The sequence below is a fragment of the Girardinichthys multiradiatus genome, chromosome 10, assembly GCF_021462225.1.
Source record: "Girardinichthys multiradiatus isolate DD_20200921_A chromosome 10, DD_fGirMul_XY1, whole genome shotgun sequence".
Classification (NCBI taxonomy): domain Eukaryota; kingdom Metazoa; phylum Chordata; class Actinopteri; order Cyprinodontiformes; family Goodeidae; genus Girardinichthys; species Girardinichthys multiradiatus.
In genome coordinates this window covers 16,069,018-16,094,483 of record NC_061803.1, presented here as the reverse complement: position 1 = coordinate 16,094,483, position 25,466 = coordinate 16,069,018, and the positions used below count along the sequence as shown (strand labels likewise).

Sequence of the window (25,466 nt, the reverse complement as noted above, 5' to 3'; positions counted from 1 at the left end):
GCTCTCCTTGACACCTTTAACAGCTTCTGTGCAGGCTTTGACACTCCAAGAGGCAGAAGGACTAAACACCCAGCTCAGCTGGAGGTACAGCAGCCGCCTCTCATCCTGCAGCTGCACCAAGTGACGTCCATTATGAGGAAGATCAACATCAACAAAGCTGCAGGTCCAGACATGGTGTCAGGTCAGACGCTCAAATCATATGCCGACCAGCTTCCAGGGTTTTTTTGGACATCCTTAACCTCTCCCTGCAGCTTTCCATGGTCCCCGCATGCCTGAACTCCTCCACTATTGTGCCTGTGCCACCCCCCCCCAAAAAAAAATCAACCATCATCTGCCTTAATGATTACCGTCCTGTTGCTCTGACCCCGGTCATCATGAAGTGCTCTGAAAATATCCTCCTGAAGTACATCAAGGATGCTCTCCCAACTAGCCTGGCCAGCCTGCAGTTCGTCTACAGGGAGAATCGCTCCACATAGGATACTGTCTCGTTAGCACTTCACACGGCCCCGACTCATCTGTAGCGCCCTAACACCTATGTTAGGATGCTATTATGAACTTCAGCTCAGCATTCAGCACTGTCCTTCCTGACATGCTGGCCATGAAGCTCCACAAACTTGGTTCATTCAATTCAAATTCAAAAATACTTTATTAATCCCAAAGGGAAATTAAATGTTGTTATAGCTCATATTATGAAGGTTTCCTCAAAGAGCCGTTGTAGCGCTCTGTAGCGCTCCGTCTTACAGCAGATCTGAAGAAGCCTCTGATTGAAGACACTCTGTTGTTGTAGGACAATCTCATGAAGAGGATGCTCAGGGTTCTCCATAATGTTCTTCATTTTATGAAGAATCCATCTTTCCACAATGATCTCCAGAGGTTCCAGAGGAGTCCCCAGAACAGAGCCAGCCTTTTTTATCAGCTTGTTGAGCTTTTTTAAGTCCCTGGCTCTGATGCTGCTTCCCCAGCAGATGATGGCAGAAGAGATCACACTCTCCACAACAGACTTATAGAAGATATGCAGCATCTTGCTGCAAACACCAAAGGACCTAAGCTTCCTCAAGAAGTAGTCTGCTCTGTCCCTTCTTGTAGATGGCTTCGCAGTTGCATCTCCACTCTAGTCTGTTGTCCAGGTGAACACCGAGGTATTTATACTCCTCCACCACCTCCACTTCTTCTCCCATGATAGAAATAGTTTTTGACTTATTCCTGTTTCTCTTAAAATCTACAATCATCTCTTTTGTTTTAGTCACGTTCAAAATGAGATGATTGTTTCCACACCATGCCACAAAGCGGTCCACCACTTTCCTGTACTCAGCTTCTTGTCCATCTCTGATCCACCCCACGACTGCAGAATAATCCGAGTATTTCTGCAGATGACAGGAGTCTGTCTTGTAATGGAAATCTGAGGTGTACAGAGTGAAAAGGTATGGTGAGAGTACAGTCCCCTGTGGTGCTCCTGTGCTGCTGACTACCTGGTTAGACACCCAACCCTTCAGTCTCACAAACTGTGGTCTGTTTGTCAGGTAGTCTTTGATCCAGGAGATTGTTGAGGCCTCCACCTGAGTCTTCTGGAGTTTCTGACAAAGAAAATCAGGTTTGATTGTATTAAATGCACTGGAGAAATCAAAGAACATGATCCTCACAGTGCTACTGGTTTTGTCCAGATGACAGTGGGTTTGTTGAAGCAGGTGTATGATGGCATCTTCAACTCCAACTCCACAGCGATAAGCAAACTGAAGGGGGTCCTGATGGTTTACTGTTTGCTTACTCAGGTGGACCAACAGGAGTCTCACTAGGACCTTCATGATGTGAGATGTCAGGGCAACAGGTCTATAGTCATTGAGGACTGATGGGTGAGTTTTCTTTGGTACTGGAACAAGACAGGAGGTCTTCCACAACACCGGAACCTTCTTCTGGTCCAGGCTAAGGTTGAAGAGGTGCTACAGAATCCCACAGGGCTGCTCTGCACAGGCCTTCAGGACTCTAGGGCTGACATGATCTGGACCTGCAACCTTATTCCTATTCAGTCTCTCCAGTTGTCTCTTCACCTGACTTCTTGAGACACACAGGTGGAAGGGGGAAGCAAAGGAAGCATCAGCATCTTCTGATATGGTTGAAGGCAAACATGTAGAAGCAGAAGGGTCTAGGGCTGAGGTGGAAGATAAAACATTTGAGGTGTGACAGAAACGCTGTGGGTCAAAGGGGGGTGGGGTGTGTGTTTGGCTGTGAGCAGGAGAGGAGGATGCTGAGCTTGTTTCTGAACTGAACCTATTGAAGAATGTGTTCAGTTCATTGGCTCTGTCCAGACCTCCATCGGTCTGATCATCCTTCTGCTTGAAGCCGGTGATCTTCTTCATCCCTGTCCACACATCTCTGATATTGTTTTGCTGGAGCTTGCTCTCCAGCTTCTTCTTGTACACCTCCTTGCTGTCTCTTATCTTGACTTTAAGTTGCTTCTGTATAATCCTCAATAATTCTCTGTCTCCCTCTCTGAAGGCTCTTTTTTTCTTGTTAAGCAGGTCCTTCAGGTCACTGGTGATCCAAGGTTTGTTATTGGGGAAGCATCTCACGGTTCTGGTGGGGATGATGTTATCCACACAGAGGTTTATATAGTCGGTTACACACTCAGTCATGGCATTGATGTCCTTTCCATGTGGCTGGCACAGTGCGTCCCAGTCTGTAACCTCAAAGCAACCTTGCAGAGCTTCTTCAGCTTCCTGTGACCATTTTCTCACAGTCCTCTTTATTACAGGTTGCCTCTGAACAAGGGGCTTATATTTCGAGCAGAGAAAAACAAGATTGTGATCTGATTTGCCTAGAGGAGGTCTTGCTGTAGAGATGTATGAGTCCTTGACATTTGCATAAAACAAATCCAATGTTTTGTTTTCTCTGGTAGAGCAGCTGACAAATTGTTGAAACGTTGGAAGTGTAGCAGAGAGTGAAGCATGGTTAAAATCACCAGAAATTGCCACAAAAGCATTGGGGTTTTGTGTCTGTGGCTTAGCAACAACTGAGCTGATGGCATCACATGCAGTGTCAGCAACAGCGGAAGGTGGAACGTAAACTGTTGCCAAAATAACACTGGTGAACTCTCTGGGTAAATAATATGGATGAAAACTTACTGCCAACAGTTCAATATCTGGACTGCAGAGATAACACTTCACAGTTATATGTCCTGGATTACACCATCTGTTGTTCACAAGTACTGCCAGTCCACCTCCTTTACATTTGCCGCTCCTCTTTAAATCTCTGTCTGCTCGTATAGTTAAAAAGCCCAGCAGAGAGACGCTGGAGTCGGGGATATGATCCTGCAGCCATGTCTCAGTAAAACACATGATACTGCATGCTCGGTACTCTGGCTGGGTCCTTTGTAGGGCTTGGAGTTCATCCAACTTGTTTCCCAATGATCTCACATTGCCCATCAAAATCGACGGAAGAGATGGTTTGAACTTCCTCCTTCTCTCTCTTCCCTTAGCTCCTGCTCTGCATCCACGGCGTCTCCTTTTCAACTCATCAGGGATTTGGGGTTGTAGCTGAAGTATTATTTGAGCTTTTGAGATATTAATCAGCTGCTCCCGGTTGTAAGAAACAACCCCGTTGCCATGGCAATGCATAATAACAAATGTCCAAAAATAGAAAGTATTAAGAAAAATCCTCCAAGCTGCGCAGCATCCGACACTGGAGTGGACACTCATACAAAAAAAATCAACTGTATCCACCACAAGAGGAATAGTTCCCAAAAAAGAATAAATCAGAATCAAAAGTAACAGAGCTACTCCAACCTGCTGCCACCTTGAGCGGCGCAATTCTAGAATTTGCACCACACATATGCACCACTTTGCTCCTCTATCAGCGACGTCCTCACCAACAGGCCCCAGGTGGTGAGGATAGAGAAACTCACATCTGCCCCACTGATCCTCAAGACCAGCACACCACAGGGTTGCGTTCTCAGCCCTGCCCTCTTTACCCTATTCACATACAACTCTGCTATTCACAAAATAAACATGGTTGTGAAGTTTGCGGACGAGACCACTGTGGTGGGTCTCATATTTAACAATGATGAGACCCACATCAGACAGGAGGTCTAGAATCTGACTCAGAGGTGCTTCAGGAACAACCTCATCCTGAACACCTGCAAGACCAAGGAAGTGATAGTGGATCACAGGAGGTCCAGGAGGACTGAACATGCTCCTCACTGCATACAGGGGAAGGTGGTGGAGCATGTGGACAGCACAAAGTTCCAGGGCATTCACATTTCTCCTGACCTCTCCTGGACTGAGAACACCTCCCACCTGGGAAAGAAGGCCCAACAACGGCTCGTCTTTCTCAGAAAGCTGAAATGGACTGGACTCTCTACTCAGCTGCTCACAAACCTTAACAGGGCCATGCTTGAAAACATCCTGTGCCTCAGTGTGATAGTGTGGTATGGGAACTGCATGGCACAGGAGAGAAAGGAGTTAGCACAGATGGTGAGGACAACATAGGGGATTGTGAGATGTCGTCTAAAGTATCTGGACTTGATTTATGCTGCACAAGTCCAGAAAAAGGCCAGACACATTGCTACCGATCACAACCACGATTTAGGAACATCACATCAAAAATAAATACTCAGAAACAGTTTATTTCCCAAAGCTCTAAAGGCAATTGTCCCCCTGCAGGCAGACACTAAACATCCCTGCTGACAATCAAACCACCAGCCCATCTCAGACTGTTTCAGCTCAAGCTGCATTTTTGTAAATACTAAATACTACATGCCTCATTCCATAAACAGTTGTTCGCTTTTTCTATAAATGTTTTCAAATTTGTAAGTGTCTATAACATAGACATGTATTTTTTGGGCAGGGTCTCTGCTGAATTTTATTATGGTGACATACTGACAATAAAGAATCTTGAATGCAATGTTTTATTTCAGAATTCACAGCTCATTTGCAGCTATTTTTATTTTTCAGTCCAAACAATTAAAAGCCAAATCCTGCTTGTTATTCTGATGCTTTCTGGTTGTTTATTTACAAGGCAGTGTGTGCTCCATCAGCCTTCATGTGTGAGACAGTGATAGAGGCTCACATCATTCAAACTTATACATTTATTTTCAGTTTCTCGAAATCAGGTTGTGCAGCTTCAATGTAGAAACGTTTTCAGAGACAGACTAACAGTATTTAATCAATGCAGAAAAGACAAGAAATGTAAAATTCACCCGCTACTATCTAAACAAGTAAAAAATAAAAATAAAATAAAAACATGTTTTATAAAATCATATCTTATTAAATTGAAACATAAAAACCCATATTGTTATTTGAGGGGACACATTTTGACAGTAAAGTTTTATTTTTTTAAATACAGTCAAGTTCCTAAATATTGGGACATTGACTCAATTCTTATCTTTTTGGCTTTATAAATCACCACAATAGATATGAAATAAAACAACAAGATGTGCTTAAACTGCAGACTTTCAGCTTTAATTTGAGGGTATTTACATCCAAATCAGGTGAACGGTGTAGGAATTACAACCGTTTGAATGTGTGCCTCCCGCTTTTCAAGTGACCAATAGTAATGGGACAATGTAACAATTTTAAATCAAATTTTCTCTTTCCAATGCAAATCCTTCACAGTCAATCCCAGCCTGAAGTCTAGAATGTCACCAGACGCTGGGTTTCATCCCTGGTGATGCTCTGCCAGGCCTCTACTGCAAATGTCTTCAGTTCCTGCTTGTTCTTGGGACATTTTTCCTTCAGTTTTGTTTTCAGCAAGTGAAATGCATGCTTGGTCAGATTCTGATCAGGAGATTGACTTGGCCATTCAATAACATTTCACTTCTTTGCCTTAAAAGGCTCTTTGGTGGCTTTCGCAGTATGCTTCAGTCGTTGTCCATCTGCACGGTGAAGCGGCGTCCAATGAGTTCAGAGGCATTTGGCTGAGTATGAGCTGATAATATTGCCTGGAACACTTAGGAATTCATCCTGCTGGTTTTGTCAACAGTCACATCATCAATAAATACAAGGGAACCATTTACATTGGCAGCCATACAAGCCCATGCCATGGCGTTTTTTCACCATGCTTTATTGATGAGGTGGTATATTTCCACTCATGACATTTTTTTTTCTTTGCCCATACTCTTCTTCTCCCATTACTTTGGTACAAGTTGATCTTTGTCTCTGTCACGTTCTGGGTTTGGATTGGACCAATACGCATACAAGAGCTTGGGAGCCGCATGATTAAATGAGTTAAGAGGTTTATTTAGCAATTTCCAGGTTAAGCAAAAAGTCACTTCAGGTATCACAAAAGTCCAGACAAAAAACTCACATAAGTGTTCACTACTGCAGGCACGTAGAAAAACACAAGACTAAACCAGGGTGTGACGAGGAATAGTGACGGAGGAACCAGCGGGGAACAGAGAACACAGACCAACTAATATACAAGGAGAAAACAAAGGCAGGTAATCACAGGAACTAAGAACAGGTGTGGCAAGGAGACATGGAGGCATAAGGGACAGGTGGAACTAATTAACAATAAAGGAAACCATAGACCTAAGAAGGGTTAATACAAAAACACAAACCAAGCCCAAGGATGTCATACCATTACAGTCTCATCTGTCCATAGGATGTTGTTCCAAAACTGCAAAGGTTTTTTAGATGTGTTTTGGCAAACTAATCTGGCCCTCCTGTTTTTGAGGCTCACCAATGGTTTACATCTTGTGGTGAATCCTCTGTATTCTCTCTGGTGAAGTCTTCTGTTGATTGCTGACTTCGACACACATACACCTACTTCCTGGAGAGTGTTCTTGATCTGGCCTATTGTTGTGAAGGGGTTTTTCTTTACCAGGGAAAGAATTCTTCGGTCCTCCATCACATGTGTCTTTCGTGGTCTTCTGAGTCTTTTGGTGTTGTTGAGCTCACCGGTTTGTTCTTTCTTTTTGATGATGTTCCAAACTGTTGATTTGGCCATGCCTAATATTTTTGCGATCTTTCTGATGGGTTTGTTTTCATTTCTCAGCCTAATGATGGCTCGCTTCACTGATGGTGATAGCTCTTTGGATCTCATATTGAGAATTAACAGCAACAGTTTGAAAAAATGCAAATATTACACTTGAAATGGACTCTGGACGTTTCATCTGTTCCTTATGAATGGGATAATAAGGGAAGAGCACACACCTGGCCATGGAACAGCTGAGCAGCCAATTGTCCCATTACTTTTGGTTCCTTTAAAAGCACGAGGCACACATTCCAACGATTGTAGTTCCTACACCGTTCACCTGATTAGGATGCAAATACACTCAAATTATAGCTGAAAGTCTGCAGTTTAAGCACATCATGTTTTATTTCAAATCTATTGTGGTGGTTTATAAAGCCAAAAAGATAAGAATTGAGTCGATGTCCCAATATTTATGGACCTGACTGTAAATAACTGCATTTCCATTGGTTAATTATACATAAACAGATGCATCTCATCATCACACATCCCCTCAAAGTAGCTTTTCTACCAATTTTATGGTAATACTGTTGAGTGACAGCTGTTGTTAACGCAAAGTCTTTAGCTAGCAGCTAGCTCATGACACAACAACAAACTAAGTGATAAAACCTGGTCAGTAAACAGCTTCTCCTCACCTATCTTCTTTGTTCTTTCTCCTAATGATGTCTTTTTGGGGTTTGCATAATGCTGAAACAGCTGAATTATACATTTAACAAACTAATCAATTTAGTTAGTTAATAATTTATGAATTTACCTATTTAATGTATTTATTTCTAATTGTATTTAATTAATTACACATTTAGGGCACTGTTGGGCCTTGATATGACAACAGTACAAACCTACTTTTTAATAAAAATACATAAGTGAAATAAGATAATTAAAATCAAATCAATTTCAAGGTTGTATAAAAGTGAACCTACCGATCTGGTTGATTTTTTTAAGACATGATTATGGTGCTGCTGTCTACCAGCTTGATGCAATGACTGATTTGGAGCAAGCTCACCGCATAGAGACATTCAACACATTACGACCAGAGGAATGTCTCAGTGTTGAAAGGAAGTTGCACGTTGTTACCTCTCTAGCTACAGCCAACGTTTTCCGAACTAAATTAAATTTCTTTTTTATCACCTTGTAATTTGGGAGAGCAAATAAAACGATAAACCACTTTTCTCTGTTTGGTACTCAGTAACATCACTGTATTTCTTCATGTTTTTGTTCTGCAACTTCATTGGATGTTGCCTTAAAACTGGGGATTATGGGAAATTACTATAAATTGGTTTAGAATTCGAAAAGATTAGATCTGATATTATAACAAATGTACAAATAACACAATTTGTTAATTGCAGTAGAACCTCTTAATACAATTTTTATTTCATTTGAACAGCCAATTTATCTCTTGAAGATTTGCACATGGAACGATTTTTCAAAGAATTGTGTCCAACCCCGAACCACAAAGCCACCCAAAGCTGCATAGCAATAAAAATCATAAGCATAAAAGTCATTAAACCTACAAAATAACATGACTAGAAGCCCATTGATGGCATAATTATGAAACTATAAATAAAAAAACAAAAACAAATAAAAGGTGGTGAATATTTTTGTTTTATTTGTTGTTTTTTCCTTTTGTTTTAGGAAACCCACCTCCCTTGTGACTTTGGAGAAAACATCATGAACTGCTCCCTGATCCATTATCCCCAGTCATGCCCATCCCATGCACGGTGTTAATACAACCAATGTGAGCATTACTCTTTCAGGCTTGCAATTTGATAGAAATCAGTCCTAATACTCTTACTTTGGTATGTATTTAAAATGTTACTAAAAGTGCTTGAATAATGTTGTAACATGCTTTGTTCTATGTTCTATCATTGCCAGATACAGTGCTATTGTAGCACTCTCTCTGTTTAGTGAAGCATTTTCAAGTCCAACTGAAGACATGCTGATCGGTGTTAAAGTCCAAGTCAAGTCAAAATAGGGCCCAATGTCAGTAAATAAACATTATAATGCCGCTGCTGAGTATGAGATTATACTTAACACACCTTTTCTAACTGTTTACTTACTTTTTTGTCACAATATCCCCACCACTCTAAGAGGTTTAGTAGCCACTAAAGGTATAATTCAAGTGTGTGCGCCGACAACTGTGAAAATGCAACAGACTAAATATATTACTGGCCTGTAGAATTTGCTTGCATAGCTCTTGAAATGTTTTATCCTCCCTAATGCATGCAAGCAGTGCTTTGTGATCTATACTGATTATATTACCTTATAAAATCATTTTTGATTACAAATAGAAGAACAAAACAGATATTTTATGGCCTTGATTTTACTCCAGGGTATCAGAATAGAGAGGAGTGAATCCCAAGGAATGTCACAATGTAAGACTTTTTCATAAATGAATAACGTTGTAGTTGCTTTAATCATTGTTTTTTGGAAATCCATGGTCACTCTGGTACGAGGCTACAGAGTATCACGGGTGTGAACGTACGGCCTTTATGTTAAAAGCATTTCTTTGGTAGTATTACGTCTTTTAATGGGAGAATAACTCTTTGCGGGTTGATGTGTCCACCCAGCATGGCATGGGAATAAAGGACAGAATCTGTTCACATTAAAAAAAATATGATGAGACGATACCTGTCTAACTCCCCTATGGCCCACAGTGTTTACAGCCAACATTAAGTTGCTTAGTATTAAACTTACTGGAATAAGGGGCACGATGTTTACATGGATGGGTTTCTGTAGCAAGCAGCAGCCCTGAAAACAGATGCCATGACAATACATGGTTTTCAGTTTCTTTTACAAATGAAAACCCAAAACAAGCATCGCATGCATTTCTATTATTCTGCACCTCTGGCTCAATAGAACCTCGTTAATTCCTTGTGGAAAGTGTTTGGTTTAATACTTAAAGTTTTTATAAAAAGACAGCAATAAAAACATGTCTTATTGGTGCATTTGTACAGTCAAGTGCTCCGGTTCTTTCCAAAGGAACCCATCCAGGTTTAAACCTCATAGTCCAGGAATATTCACATTAAAAGGTACTACATTTGATGTGCATACTTTGAACCACCTTGTACATTTAGACAGGCGTCGTCAACCTCAGATTCTGTTCTTCCAGCTCTTGCAGTGATGATGCATTAGTCAGCAGAAATGTTCTCCCCTGACAGTCACCAATACTCAGAAATGTTTGCAAAGCCACATGCACACACTGAACCTCATGACAGCACTCTGCAGCTGTCAGTGTTGCTGTGGCTACATAAGGTGGAACAATTTACATGTTGTTCAAAGTAAAACTCTGAAAAGCCTAGAGAATGGTTATTCCAGTCCACTTTCAAAGACCACAAGAAATTCTGGTTTCTTTGAAAGAAAAGTTGTTGAATTGAATATCAATTGAACAATTGAATATCCAAACAAGGAGGTAGGAGTTTAAATACCTTGTATGTTTTACAATAAAGTCTAGGCTATTCAAGATCCATGCATTTGTTTTTCCGCCTCTCTCTGCTGCACAATTTATCCGTATCGTCCAGGTTCAGAGTTCAGGTCATAAGCTGCAGTTTTCCTTCCCTTTGCTTCCTGGTCACAGTTCACGTCTTTCCCTGTGGGACAGAATGATTTTAGCAGTCTCCTTCTGATGCTTTAACCTGAGGGGCTATAAAACCAATATCTGTGTTAGTTTATTGAGTTAATTTTGAAACACAAACTCATGTTTGGGTTTTTCCCAAATTGATTTTAGTTTGACTGTGGGTGAATACGCAGTTGCAGAAAACACTGATTTGTTTGGACAGTTTCAGGCAAAATTGAAAAATGGACTTACATATTTCCAGCACAACGCCCTGAAACTGCTGCTTTTCCATCAATCCAGTCTGGGTGTAAACATCTGATGATAGATTCTAGATATGATGCTTTTCAACTTAAAGAAAACTATGGATTTAATATGGTTCTCTCCACAGTTAGTCCAAGAAGGCTGGAAAAAAAACTTAAACTGGTACAAAGGTTTGACTGGTTGTGACTCCTTCCTTCCTTCCTTCCTTGCTTCCATCCATCCATCCATCCATCCATCCAGTACAACATCATTTTGAAGTTACTGGGCCATCTACATTCCCTTATCTATGGTGGCAAGTTCTAAATCATGACAAAAATAGTGTTTGAATAAATGAATGGGACAAAGTGTCTTTACTACAGTAATAATAACTTATGTTCTGCTCTGCTAAAACCATCATTATATAATCATCAAAACCACTAATAAGAAAAAGAACTGAATCATCATGACTGTAAAATGTAAAGATGAGCTCCCAATGCTGTAAAACCCTGTTTGTTTCTTTTAAACATGAAAGTGTATCGAGACAGTAACAGCCCACCCTGAAGCTGCTCCGCCAGCAATGACTAACCCTATTGTCCTCCTTAAATGTTCACATGGAAGTTCACGCCCAATTAAGCATTATACAAGGCCAACAGCCAAAAACCCCACAGAAAAGAGTCATGAAAACTGTCATACTCAATTTTTTCTTCAATTTCTTTCCCCTTCTTTTGTTTTTTCCTATGTTGCAGCATGGATTAAAAGCAGCAAATAGTCATCTCTTGTTCCCAGTTACGGGAGAAAATGGTAACTGTGCAGCTGGGCGGAAAGATCTTATCTAAAAGTTGATGTTCCCCCTCAGGGAGTCGAACACACATAAAGCTTGAGACAACCTCACTGAAAGTATGCCTTTTGTTTGCTTTTCTCTCAGGAGACGGTGGAGACAAAACAGGTGCGATAACCTGAGCACAGTTTTGTGTTTTTGTGTACCAGAAATGAAAAGGACATCTAGTTGAATCCAACACAGTTTATTATCTCTTGACATCTTTTTAAGAATGAAAATAGTACAATTTGAAATAAATAACAATAAATAATAACATGGATTGCCATTATGACCATCTTCCTCTCTTTCCTGTCTGGAATTACAACATCTACAATATGCTGCTAATTCCTGCTCATTTTTCAAACCTCTGGGGTCTCATTTATAAATGTTGCGTACGCACAAAACGGAAGGCCAGAAACTGGCGTACGTCACTTTCCACGCAAGGGTTGTGAACTATAAAAAAAACAAACTTGACGGGAGAATATGTGGTCCCTCATGCAAACTCTGACCCATTTGTATGCTCATTTTGGACACGGGAAACTGGCGAGGCAGATGGAGAGGTGGGGAACTGAAGCCACACTGCATCATGATTCCCTTCAGACATTCAATTTCATTCCATATCAAACTTTAATCATAGATCAACTTCGTGAAAAGCATTTAAAAAAGCAGTGTTCTTTATGCTTGCGTTGGTGAGCCATAACTATACATAAGGATCTTTTACATAAATTTAAAAAAGGCCGATAAGCCAACTTAAATCTTAAATCAAACATCAACATTTCATCAAAGTTTTCTCACCAATACATTCCTCTCCCCGATGATCACCAGGGTGAAGTGTACCACAGATTAACACATAAAGTGTGACAAGGAGTGAGACAAAAACACTGATTGTTGTAAGCATTTAAATACCGTGGTGACACTCGTGCGTAATGCTTCATGATGGATGATCTGGAACTGCTGGAAAACCTTACAATTGGGAGAAGGGGAAGGGAATTTGTTTTCAGGGATCACCACTATTTCCTGGCCAATGATGATAACTGGCTAATATGACGATTTAGACTCCCTGGAGAAGGACTCTCCAACTCCAGTTGAGAGCTATTGTCCTGCAGCTTTTAGACAGATGCCCTCACCAACACACCTGAATAAAACAAATGGCTTATTATCAGGCCTCTGCCAAACTTGGCACGCTGAAGAGGTAATTCAATCAACAGCTGGATCAGGGATGTATTTAAAAGGTTCAGGGCAGTAGCTCTCAAGGACTGGAGTTGGAGACCCCTGCCCTAGATCATTGCTCTTGGATCTATGTGTTGAACTGGATCCAGAATTTGAGAGACCATCCCGAAGGAACCATGGCATCCCAGTTCAATTACAGGTGTTAACCATTCTGGGGTTTAAAAAAACAATTTTTGAGATTTCTTTTAACAGCTTACTTTCCATATATATATCAGTAATGCATACAGTGGAAGAAACAATTGTTTTGATAAGTTTTTAATCTAAAATTTTGTAAAATCTAATGTGAAAAACGAAAAGGAGAAAAAATATTCCAGAAAGAATTGCAATCGTCTGGAAATGGAAGAAACATAAAATGACCATCAATCACCTGTGGTCTGGGGCTCCATGCAAAAACTTGTAACTTGGGGAGAGGATGATTTTAAGAAAGTTGATAGATCAAAACTACAGAGAAGGAGCACGCTGATTACTTGTAGGGAGTTAGGACCACAGTCAGGATACATATTTCTTTTAGGTGTAATGAAATGATTGTCCTTTAAAATGTTATTATAGAGGTATTTTTCTATGATTTCAATATTTAGGTTGCAGGGAATTTCAGCAAAAAAAAAAAAAACAACAGATGACTAAAATTTCATTACATTTTAGACAAAAGTATGACTAAAACCAAATTAAATGACACCAGAGAATTAACACTCATGAACTGAGAGGCCATTGGAATTTACTGTAACATTTTAGAATAGTGACTTTCTCTATCAGCCAGAACAAAAAGATAGTTCAAGATAGTGCCTTGCAGCGCAACAAAAGACCCAAAACTTACCATGAAGGCATAGGTATAGGTACAGCTAGTCTCCAGACTTCAGTTTTGCAAAAAAATCTGTGGGGGGAGCTGAAGCTTTGAGCAGTCAAGCTGCAACCAGGAAACATTGGATTGTGTGAAAATACTTCTAGAGACTCACATAACAACTAAAGTCTGTTAATTTCTTTGACAGTGTGCCAAATTACAAAATTAACAGATTAAATAATTGTTTCCCCCACTGCAATAACTTTTGAGTAAATCTATTTTTATCCCCAAAAATGCAAAATGGGTGCCTAACTACAACAGATGACAATTTTCAGAAAAACAGGCATCATGACAGCATCAGAAAGTCTGAACATTATAAATAATTGGACATTTCACAGCCATTGCTCACTTGAAAGAGAATTAAAAAAAAAAAAAAAACAAGATGACAAAAACAAGGAGTTTTGTTTACATTTTGACAATACAACATCAGTTCGTAAGAATGCACAGGTGCTAGGCATACTGGTATCATAGGAATGTGGATTGTGAACTGTTGATGTGCCTCGATGACTTACAGTGCGTGGTTTGTGTTTTTGGTTTATATTCATGACTGCTTTCCCTGGATTTTATCAACCAGCTCTGCAATTTCTATATTTACAGTAAACACAGTGTGTGACACACAGTGTGTCTCACATTTCATCTGGTCCAAATGTCATGGAACGTCACTTTGTATGGACAAGAATAAACGTCTTTCTCATTTTGCTGATGTACAAGCAACAATTTTAAGTCTCTTTGTTGGGCTGAGGAGTTTTGTTCCAAAACACTGTCCAAACACAACCATCTATCACTTATCAAATTAGTCTCAAAACGTAATGTTTTTAGTCAAAACTGAGACAAAATACCCTAACTCATACTTTCCCTGAGTTTGGTGACTTTCAGCTCCTATTATTTGGTTTTTCTGCCTACTAATCTGAATGGTTTCATTCTGTGTTTCTGCTTTCTTTAGCAAACAAGACGTGGACGCAACTAAAGCGTAGATGGTAGAAAAAATATCTACAGTACAGATAAAAAGAAAGAATACCCCTTTTCAATTTTAGGTTTATACATATCAGGACACAATGAAAATTATATGGTTATTACTGGATTCTAAAATTATTTAAAATGTTCAAGTGTATAAAACACACTTCAGATACCACATTTGCCATAGTTTATTTAAGATAAAGGCAACATGGGAAGCTCTGGTGAAAAATTAAGTACACCATATGATTCAGCAGCTTTTAGAACCACTTTTGGTAACAATAAGTCGATGTTTTCTGTCTCACTTTGTCTTACATCATTGCGGAGGAATGTACCCTTCTTATCTTTACTGGATTGACTCACTCGATTTGACTTGAATACTATAGCATACAGAGGAGTTCATGGGCAACTCAATAACTGTGGCTGCAAAGCAAGCCTGAATCATCACCCCTCCACCACCGTGCTTGGAAGTTGATATGAGATTTTTGGTTTTCCCTAAACATGGCGGTTTGCATATGGGCCAAACAAGCAACCATTACTTCTCTAGGGTCATTGTTGATAGTTCTCTGCCTTGTCATGCCCAGAGGGTATAATGACCAATTATTTAAGGGCATTTGATAAGTGGCACCTTACCTCTACTTTCCTTCTTAAATCCCATGGAAGTGTTAACTTTTTGTTTATTAAATAACTTTTTGTCCACTTGTGGCCAGATAAATGATAATAGAACCTTGGAAAGACTAGATTTTAGTTTGAAAGTATCATGCAAATATTAAGAAATAAAAGAGGTTGTGATTTATTTTTACCTCGACTGTATTGCAGCCTAGAGGTAAGATCCAAGAGAAACTCGAATATCTAGTTTTCCACCTCTTAAGGACTGGACACATTTTTTTTATAGAATTAAAAAAGCATTTCCTCAAAAACTGTTCAGAAATACTCCTGAAAGGTTTTGTCAAAAGAAACCAAACATATACGGCTCTCTGCTCTTGAAAAAGAAAATCACATCATATATCAATCTGTTAATCTTAAAATAATATTTTATATACAGTAATATACAACACATTTTATATACAGTAATAATTAATTTACATTATTTATTTGTTGTTCACTAAATATTGCTTTTCTACATTCATCAGGGGGAGACAAAAACATTTAAAGTTCCCATAAAATGATTTGCCAACACAAATATAAACACAAACAGTTGCTCCCTGTTGCTATAGAGATCGATCCCTTCCCACATTTAGCCAAACAATAAATAAGCTTGTCCTGCTCTGATTGGTCACCTCCAGTAGCCTAAAAGCTTGCAGCAAATTACTGTGCAGATCTGGTAAACTGTGATATTTGAATAATGGATTTTATTTGGATTAAAAAGTAAAAAGTGCCCCTGAGTGCAAAACAAGATGGCAACATTGTTTACTGGGATTTTTTTGTAATTGTTAACAACTTCTGTAGTTCTTTGGGGCAAGATACTTGTGTTCAGAGTGACATAACCTATATACATTTTATTTACAAACATTTAAATGTCCATTTTATGTCTATGCAGACTAAGTTTTAGCTTTATTTTTCCTTCTTCAGATGAAGCATCACAGGCAAGTTGTACCAGCACAACTGCATGTCAAGTGTTTGCCTGGGGTTTGTCCATCTGTTGGGTATTTTGAATCAATGTAGCCAGTGGCTGTTCTCTTCGTCTGGGTCACCTGGCATTCTGGTGCAGCGGTTGACTATTTCCATAAGGACAAAGAGACATTCAAAGACCATAAGCAAAACTGACAATGCCAGAAGTAAATCTAATAATGTAACAGATAATAATTGGTCCCCTTTTTTTTGACAAATGTTGATGGTAATTTTGCCCCTTGGGCAGTTTGACCATTTACAGCTTTTCTCTTTTTGTACCTAACTTTTTTTGGTGCTAAAATGAACTCCTTGCTAAGAGAACCTGATTTAATTTTCAATTTGATAGGACATTTTTTTGATACATTTTTAATTTGCTGATAATCCCATGCGTTTGCACATTGGTACCCTTTTTTCACACCAACACGTTGCCATTTTGTTCCTTCCTACTTCCATTTTGTTCCCATAAATCAATTCATACCCATGTCATTAACCATGGAAAATCCTTTTATTTCTCCTGGTATAAATTGATGAATTAAGAAGATAAATAATTATAAAACTTGATTGTGGTTCTAATCCCTGTTCAGACCACTCAATTCTCATAAAAGTTGAGAGATTAATACACTAGTCACACAGACATATTTCCTAACAGTAAAACATGGGTAGATTATGGAATAAAATCTCCAGAATCCCACAATCACTGTCAGCTTGCTCAAACATGGCTCAGAACCACAATAAAGTGAAATACAGAACAAAGTAAAATTATTGCTAAAATCATAAATAGTTGAAATTATAACACAGAATCAATAATCTTTTATGATTATTGACATATTTCAAACAAGAGAAATAAACCAAATATGCAGCAGATGAATACATTTACAAAAAACAGTGTACCCTGCCTCTTGCCCATAGACTGCTGGACATAGGCACCAGCTTCCCTGCGACCCACTATGAAATAAGCGGTAGAAAATGACTGACTGACTGTATGGTGAAGGGTTTGAAATGGAAGTAGGTCCCAACAAAAGGTAACGGCTGGGTATAAAGTGGCAAAGGAGTGGATTGACTCCGAAGCCACAACAACTGGACAATAAAAAATTGACTATCAGAAAAAGCCTGGGTTTGTTGCTTTCTGGTTGGCAACTGGAAGATCTGCTTCTTGGAAAGAATTGTGTTTGGACCGAGAAGTTTGTTTGGAATTGGAAAACGCTTCTCGTTTAATTAAGCTGAAACACAAGAAGTGTCATAAGCCAAAAGCCCTGAAGCGCATAGAATTGGCCAGTACTGGGTAGTGTATTGTTAGGGTAGACAAGCCCCAACTGTGATTAGCATGGCACTGGAGTTTACAGTTTGTCAGGTTGCTGCTGAGAACTGAAAGAGACTTAGTGCAGATTTTAAAGTACTTCTATCATCCTGACAATCAAAATTGAATGCAAAGAAAGATATATTTTTCATTAGTTTTCAAGATAATCATGATCCCAGCATGAAAAGATTTCTACCTAAATGGCTCTGCATTTAAAAAAAAATGGAAATTGGAAAGGTAATTACCATATAAAGGCCAGTTCTTGTATAAAAGAGAAACATTTTACTCTCTCATAGTCTAAAAAAATGAACAAATCCAGGGCTGATAATAACCACAACTTTTTGTTTTGTGCAGATTCGTGCCACAAAATGGCCCAAACCTTGCATGCATGAGCACACACCATTAGAAACTTGGCCACAATAAAAGGGCAAGCACTTAATGGCCAGTTTGTATCAGGAGCCTGGAAGTGATTAGTATTACTTGGCAAACTATCTGGGGCACGGGGCAGCAGACTATTAAGAAAAACCATCTATCAGCGTTTGAAGGACTACACTAATATGTTACTTTTTTCATTATTAGCCCCCTGTCTTTTCCCATGAGGAGTCATATCTGCCATTAGGCGACGACTTCATCAACCTCGGAGACACGGCTACCCTGAAACCTACTAATCAGTACCTATTTGTTGATTAATCAACAAAAAAAGTGTTTTGTGGTAATAATTATCAGATGTATTCAGATGTATCTTTCCTTTTCTACCATAAGCTGTTTTTCTCTAAACAGACAAAAAAAAAACTACTTTCGCACTTTCTGTTTGCTTGACGTCAATAAGAGCTGTATCAAATTATTATTTATCAGCATTAATTGATTGCTGTGGAACAAAACCCTTCAGGTAGAAGTACGGGATGTACACTGCTCAAAAAAATAAAGGGAACACTTAAACAACACAATATAACTCCAAGTAAATCAAATTTCTGTGAAATCAAACTGTCCACTTAGGAAGCAACACTGATTGACAATCAATTTCACATGCTGTGCAAATGGAATAGACAACAGGGGGAAATATTTGGCGATTAGCAAGACACACTCAATAAAGGAGTGGTTCTGCAGGTGGGGACCACAGACCCCTTCTCAGTACCTCTGCTTTCTGGCTGATGTTTTGGTCACTTTTGAATGTTGGTGGTGCTTTCACACTCGTGGTAGCATGAGACGGACTCTACAATCCACACAAGTGGCTCAGGTAGTGCACCTCATCCAGGATGGCACATCAATGCAAGCTGTGGCAAGAAGGTTTGCTGTGTCTGTCAGCATAGTGTCCAGAGCCTGGAGGTGCTACCAGAAGGAGTGGAGGAGGCCGTAGGAGGGCAACAACCCAGCAGCAGGACCGCTACCTCCACCTTTGTGCAAGGAGGAACAGGAGGAGCACTGCCAGAGCCCTGCAAAATGACCTCCAGAAGGCCACAAATGTACATGTGTCTGCACAAACGGTTAGAAACTGACTCCGTGAGGATGGTATGAGGGCCCGACGTCCACAAATGGGGGTTGTGCTCACAGCCCAACACCGTGCAGGACGCTTGGCATTTGCCAGAGAACACCAGGATTGGCAAATTCGCCACTGGCGCCCTGTGCTCTTCACAGATGAAAGCAGGTTCACACTGAGCACATGTGACAGATGTGACAGAGTCTGGAGACACTGTGGAGAGCGATCTGCTGCCTGCAACGTCCTTCAGCATGACTGGTTTGGCAGTGGGTCAGCAATGGTGTGGGGTGGCATTTCTTTGGAGGGCCACACGGCCCTCCATGTGCTCGCCTGACTGCCATTAGGTACTGAGATGAGATCCTCAGACTCCTTATGAGACCATATGCTGGTGCGGTTGGCCCTGGGTTCCTCCTAATGCAGGACAATGCTAGACCTCATGTGGCTGGAGTGTGTCAGCAGTTCCTGCAAGATGAAGACATTGAAGCATTGAAGCTGTTCCCCAGACCTGAATCCGATTGAGCACATCTGGGACATCATATCTCGCTCCATCCACCAACGTCACGTTGCACCACAGACTGTCCAGGAGTTGGCGGATGCTTTAGTCCAGGCCTGGGAGGAGATCCCCCAGGAGACCATCTGTCGTCTCATCAGGAGCATGCCCAGGCGTTGTAGGGAGGTCATACAGGCACGTGGAGGCTACACACAATACTGAGCCTCATTTTGACTTGTTTTAAGGACATTACATCAAAGTTGGATCAGCCTGTAGTGTTTTTCCACTTTAATTTTGTGTGTGACTCCAAATCCAGGCCTTTATTGGTTAATAAATTTGATTTCCATTGATGATTTTTGTGTGATTTTGTTGTCAGCACATTCAACTTTGTACAGAACAAAGTATTCAATGAGAATATTTCATTCATTCAGCTCAAGGATGTGTTGTTTGAGTGTTCCCTTTATTTTTTTGAGCAGTGTATTTAACCTTCCCGGTAAGTTGAAGGAAGCACAACTACACTGAACTGGGAACATGAGACAACAGTACAACATAAAAAAACACTGTAAAAACAAAAATATCAACAAATTTCTGAACATTTAACAACTCTGTCTCTGCCTTTAGGGTGCAGGAGCACGTGTCCACTGAGATGGATTTTCCATTAGCGCCACAAGATTTAACAGATGATGACAGCAAAATTTAATTATGCGGGCAGAAATACACTTTTTCTACAGCAAGTCAATATCAAACTGAAAGGTGTGCTGTACATTCACAATGGAACTCCGGATCATGCAGATCAGATTGTTGGTCTTTTGATCCACTAACCTTCAATAATGCAGAGTCTGCAATGTCCTTTTCCCATAGTCCCCATCCATTTTCTCCAGAAAGTCTGTGTAATGTCCCCCCTGAGGTATAGGACACCAATGCAGTGTCTCCTTGTCCCTGCTCAGACAGTTTTTTTTGTGTACTTTGCTGAGGTGGTGGGAAATGATGACAATGACAGTTGGAGGTTTAGTCCCAGTATGCAGGATAAATCTGGTTTCCTGTTTCATAGCGATGTGGACTGCTTGATGCTGTGAAAGCTGACACGTGAAGGTGAAGTTGGGATGGACATAGCCTGAGTCATCCTGGCCCGGATAGAGTGCTGCTCCTGCCACCGGTGGAATCGCTTCCTTACAGCTGAGCGGACCTGTGAACAACATCAAAACAATTAAACTGCAATTAGCTGCCAATTTGATGCAAAAACAATGAACAATGTGAAATCAATATGGGATCCCTCAAGGGTCTATTTTTGGACATGTGCTGCTTTCTTTTTATGTGTCTCTTCAGGCAACCCGATACACTGTTGTGATAAAAGATATTTGCCCCCAAATATGCTTTGCTTTTTTGTCTCACTAATTGGTTTTAGATCATTAAACACATTTTCAAATAAGACAATAATAGCCTGAAAACTAAAAAGCAGTCCTCAAATTAAGATTTCATTTATCATGGCGCGTTCAGACCGACTGTGATTCCAGCAATTTTTTTGCATCATTCGCATGCTGTCGCTCGCCTGACATTTCGCCAGCAATTCGAGGTTAATTTGTTAATTTGTAAATCACTCACTCTTGTCGCGTCATTCACGGTTGGTCTGAACACACCATTAAGATAAAGAAGATATTCAAACCAACATGGCCCTATATGTGAAAAATCAATAGCTCACTTGGTTTTTTTGACCCATTCAGAAGTGGCCTTACTGCTGTGCTTTGGATCATGTGCTTTGCTTCCTAACCCAAGTGGGCTTGAGTTTAAGGTCACAAACAGATGGCCTCACATTCTCATTCAGGATGTTCTAGCAGAAAGCAGAATTCATGGTTCTATTAATTACACTAAGTTGTGCATGTTGTGAGGACACAAAACAGACCCAGACCATTGCAATACCACCACCTTGTTCTTTTTCAGAAATTGTTTTACACCAGATGTATCAATATGTACACATTACAAATCCACATTTATCTTGTCAATCCACAGAATATTTTTCAAAACGTTTTAGGGATTATCAAGCTGCTTTTGAGTGGTTCTGGCCTTGAAGCTCTTCAGTGGGTGCCATTGTTGTCCATTCTCTTTGTTAATGTTGAATCATGAATGCCGATCGTAACTGAGGCAAGTTAGGCCTGCAGAGCGTTTGGGTTCTTTTGTGATCTGCTTGTTTAGTCGTTGATCTACTACTGAAGTTATTTTGGTAAGCCAACCACTCCTCTGAATGCTCACCACTGTTCTGTTTTCTCCATTTTTTGACAATGGCTCTGACTGTGCTTCATTGGAGTCTTTAACCCTTAGAAATGGCGTTGTAAACCTTTCCATACTGATAAATGTCAGTGATTACAGTTCTCATCTTGTTTTGACCTCTTTAGATCACACCTGATCTGTTGCTTTCTGAGATGTTTTAGCCTACTTCATGTTGTCAGATATGTACTTAAGTGATTTCTTCATTCTACAGGTCTGTCAGTAACCAGGCATCAATGCAGCTGGTGAAGTTTATGTCAGCATCCCATCAAAAGTGCTTTATAACTGTTTAGTCACGACTTAACGACAGGGGGCAATACGTTTTTACATAGTTAGGTTGTTTTGAATAGCTGTTTTACTTAATAAATGAATTGTCATTTCAAAACATTATTTAGTCTGGTGTTCTTTGTCTTATGAGGTTTTACTAGGTTTCCAGAACCTTTTGAATGATTGCTGGTCTCCATGAGCCCAATGGCGTAACTCCCAATGAAAGAGGTTCTTTCCTCTGGCCTAGCTAAGAGTTGATGCTGACATAGAACGGTGCCTTGAAATGATAAAAACAAACAAAAAAAACTTGCGATAAGGAAGCACCGGTACCAGTTTGTCACTGGTACAAGGTTGGTGGGAAACCCTCTTAATTGTTCTCTAAATATTATAACTAAAACCCTAAAATGAGATCATGGAATGCATTATTGAGCCTTTTTTTCCCCACATTTTTTTCTTGAACGCTTTAAACTCCCAGGTACAGAGAAACCTTTCCAAAGGTGTTGTTTTTCTGATTAACTTGTTCCATTGCATTGTGTGATGCTTCATGTTTTTCACATCTCTACATAAATAAAACATGTTTAATTCTATCAGAAACGGGATATTTTACAGCTCTCCACATGAGTACATCAATCTAAAATAACAATTGGCTTTGGGCCTGAAATAAGATAATTTAATCCTCTGCATATTTTTCAGCTAAATGTTTTCCTTTTCTCCTGAATGTGACTGCAGGCATCCTTTGTTCATCTCTTCCACTTCTCCCCACTGCCTTCCCTGCAAGCCTTAGCCTGTAACAAAATACTGAATCAATATCCTCTGTAAGCTACACATGCTGGTTAAGCCCTTTGTTTGGGAGTTACGTGGAAGTTCACAAAGATATATTCCTTCATCATCCAGGCGTCTATCACACAGTGGGGCTCAGTAAGTGAAGGGAAGCAGATATTACATCCGCATGCGGCTAAATAAATAACTCGTGATGATAAATTTTTTTTTGAGCTCCAAGGTCAGACCAAGCTGGATCTTTTTGACTAACATTTACCTCCATGGCTTGTTTGTGGCTCAGCCACAGGTATTAAGGTCTAGTTAGCTATGAGGGTAACTTTGGAGAGCACAGTTGGATCTGTCATATCAAGCTGCCTCTTTTGATTTAAATCCATTAGAAACCCTAACTCTGAAATGTATTTGATTCATCAACTTTCTGTTGTGAGGAACCTTAATATCCGAAAATAGTTTGAATACTTTTTAAAACATTTTGAATATGAAAAGATTATCTACATCAGTAAGTTAACTGTTTAAATAAAAGTTTATTTAGTTTAGTATTTAATTTTAAAATTGCATAGTCAAGTTAAAAAAGCAGAAAACCCTACAGCAGCCTGTGTGCTTTTTTAATATATCTGAATATATGGGCATGTAATATAAATTTAAAACGCTGTATGTAATTTTCTTTACATTGCTTTTGCGGGTATTAAATAACTTAAGAGCACACACAGTTAAGGTAAATAAAGCCAATTTCAACAAATAAAAACAATATTGAACAATACAAACTGAAGACCCTCTAAGATTTTCTCTAAAGTAACAACAAATGTTAGTGCTGATGAGCAATAACATTCCCACATTGTTTTAACATTTCAAACGGCTAAAATTAAACAAAGACATATTACCTGAAGTGATTAGCTCATTATTATAAATTTTGGAGCAGGTTTGCTCTGTTTAAACCTCAGACTGTTGAAGTGACAGTAAACAACAAGTTGAGACTAAAAAAAATGTCTGAGGCAGAAAAAGAAGTAAGGAGGGATTTAAAGAGGTCTCAAAACTATTTGAAATAAACCAGTCAACTTTACAGACAACAGTCTGCAAGAGGAGAAAATTAGAAACAAGCCCAGGCCTGGCTGTCCAAACAAATTCACCCTGAGGTCAGGCCGCAAGATGCTAAAAGAAGTTTCCAAAAACCCTAAAACGTCATGAAAGGACCTGCCACAAGCTCTTGCTACTGTTTGTATGAAAGTGAAAGCACATGTTTAACTTTCATGGGAAACATTAGCTCTAGGACTGAAGCGATTCCTCAAATGATTCAAGTAAAGTCTGTTTAACTATTCAGCGCACCGTGTTCTGGTCAGGTTCCACAACGCTCTCACCTCTGCTAATGATAGCCTATGCTGCTGATGTGGATGCTATGTGCAGTTATCAGTTATAGATGGAGGCAGCAAGTGGCAAAAAGTGCAGACAAAACGACTGAAAGTATCAAAGGTGTGGGATTCATTAAACTTGACAGAAGAGAAAGCACAGGGGAGTGTATGTTCCACAATAGCACGTCCTCGATGCTGCCACACCTGATCAGGAAACATCCGCAGCAGAGGTGGACCCCCGCCTCCTGTCCATGGGATGACACCCCCACTCCCCCAACATGTCGGCTTGTGACGGGTTTATTATCAACTCAAGCTTCGAATGCACACCAAAAACACTTTGGAACACTTCCGTAAACAACAGATGTCTGCAAAATGAGACCACTTGTGTGCACAAGAAAATTTCCTCTTCTTCTTATAATGTTTCATGGTGGTTGACAAACCAGCTATAAAAGGTGCATTACCACCGCCAACTGGACTGGAGTGTAGACAAGAAATTAAGATAAAAACCCCTGTATTCTTTCTAATAGGTTTGGGTTTTTCAAAAATGAAGTGATTTGAGCTTTTATTTTAATTCTATTAACTCCAAAAAGATTTTCAATTGTGTAGTTAACATTTAGCTTTTTCAGTGCCTCTTTCTGTCATGGAGTGACATTTTTGGACTTTATGGTTTCTTTTGCTAGTCCTTAGATCTTAGGTTGTTGTGCTACCTCCAGTTCTCAGTTTCCTTTAGTTCGTGTTTATTCTTGATTCTGTTTTATCTTGGTCTGTAGTTTTCGTTTAGGTCTGTTTCACTGTTTTGTTAATCAGTCCCTTTCCTCATGTCTTAGTCTTATTAGGTTCACCTGCTCCCTCTGTCTCCCTGCGTCCATGTCACACCTGTTCCCTGTTTCTTTGATTACCTGCCTTTTGTTCCCCTCTCTGTGCTCTGTGTATATTAGTTGTTCTGTTTGCTTAGTTCCTCGATGGTTCATTCTGTTACTACCCCGTTCCCTACCATGTCTATGCTTTGTCTATGCTTCGTTTGGAGACTATGCTACGTTTTTGCTACGTTTTTGCTTTAAGTGACCTGCAGAGTTCATGTAAGTTTTGGACTGTACTTATGATTCATCCCTGCACTGTTTTTGTTACGTTTTGGATATTTTTTGAATAAACAAGGAAGTACTAAGATGCGGCTACCGAGCTCTTGTCTGCGCTTTGGTCCGACCCACAGTCCTCCTCCGACACTTTCAGCTGTCTCCTTTTGGGTTCATATGCATTGCATTCCTTCAAAACATACTGTACAGATTCAGACAAACTGCAATGATCACATAACCCTGTGTATGCTTTCCAGTAACTGTTTTGTTA

General features: G+C 39.8%; 1 protein-coding gene across 1 annotated transcript in view; it reads right to left on the bottom strand.

Moving 5' to 3' along the window:
- Nucleotides 1–19,834: 19,834 nt before the first annotated feature.
- LOC124874700 (corticotropin-releasing factor receptor 1-like) overlaps nt 19,835–25,466 on the bottom strand; it is a 146,600-nt gene continuing 140,968 nt past the window's right edge. The window contains exon 14 of the mRNA XM_047376174.1: nt 19,835–20,656. Within this exon, the coding sequence (XP_047232130.1) occupies nt 20,516–20,656 (141 nt within the window). The 3' untranslated portion in view covers nt 19,835–20,515. The remainder of the gene's footprint in view (nt 20,657–25,466) is intronic.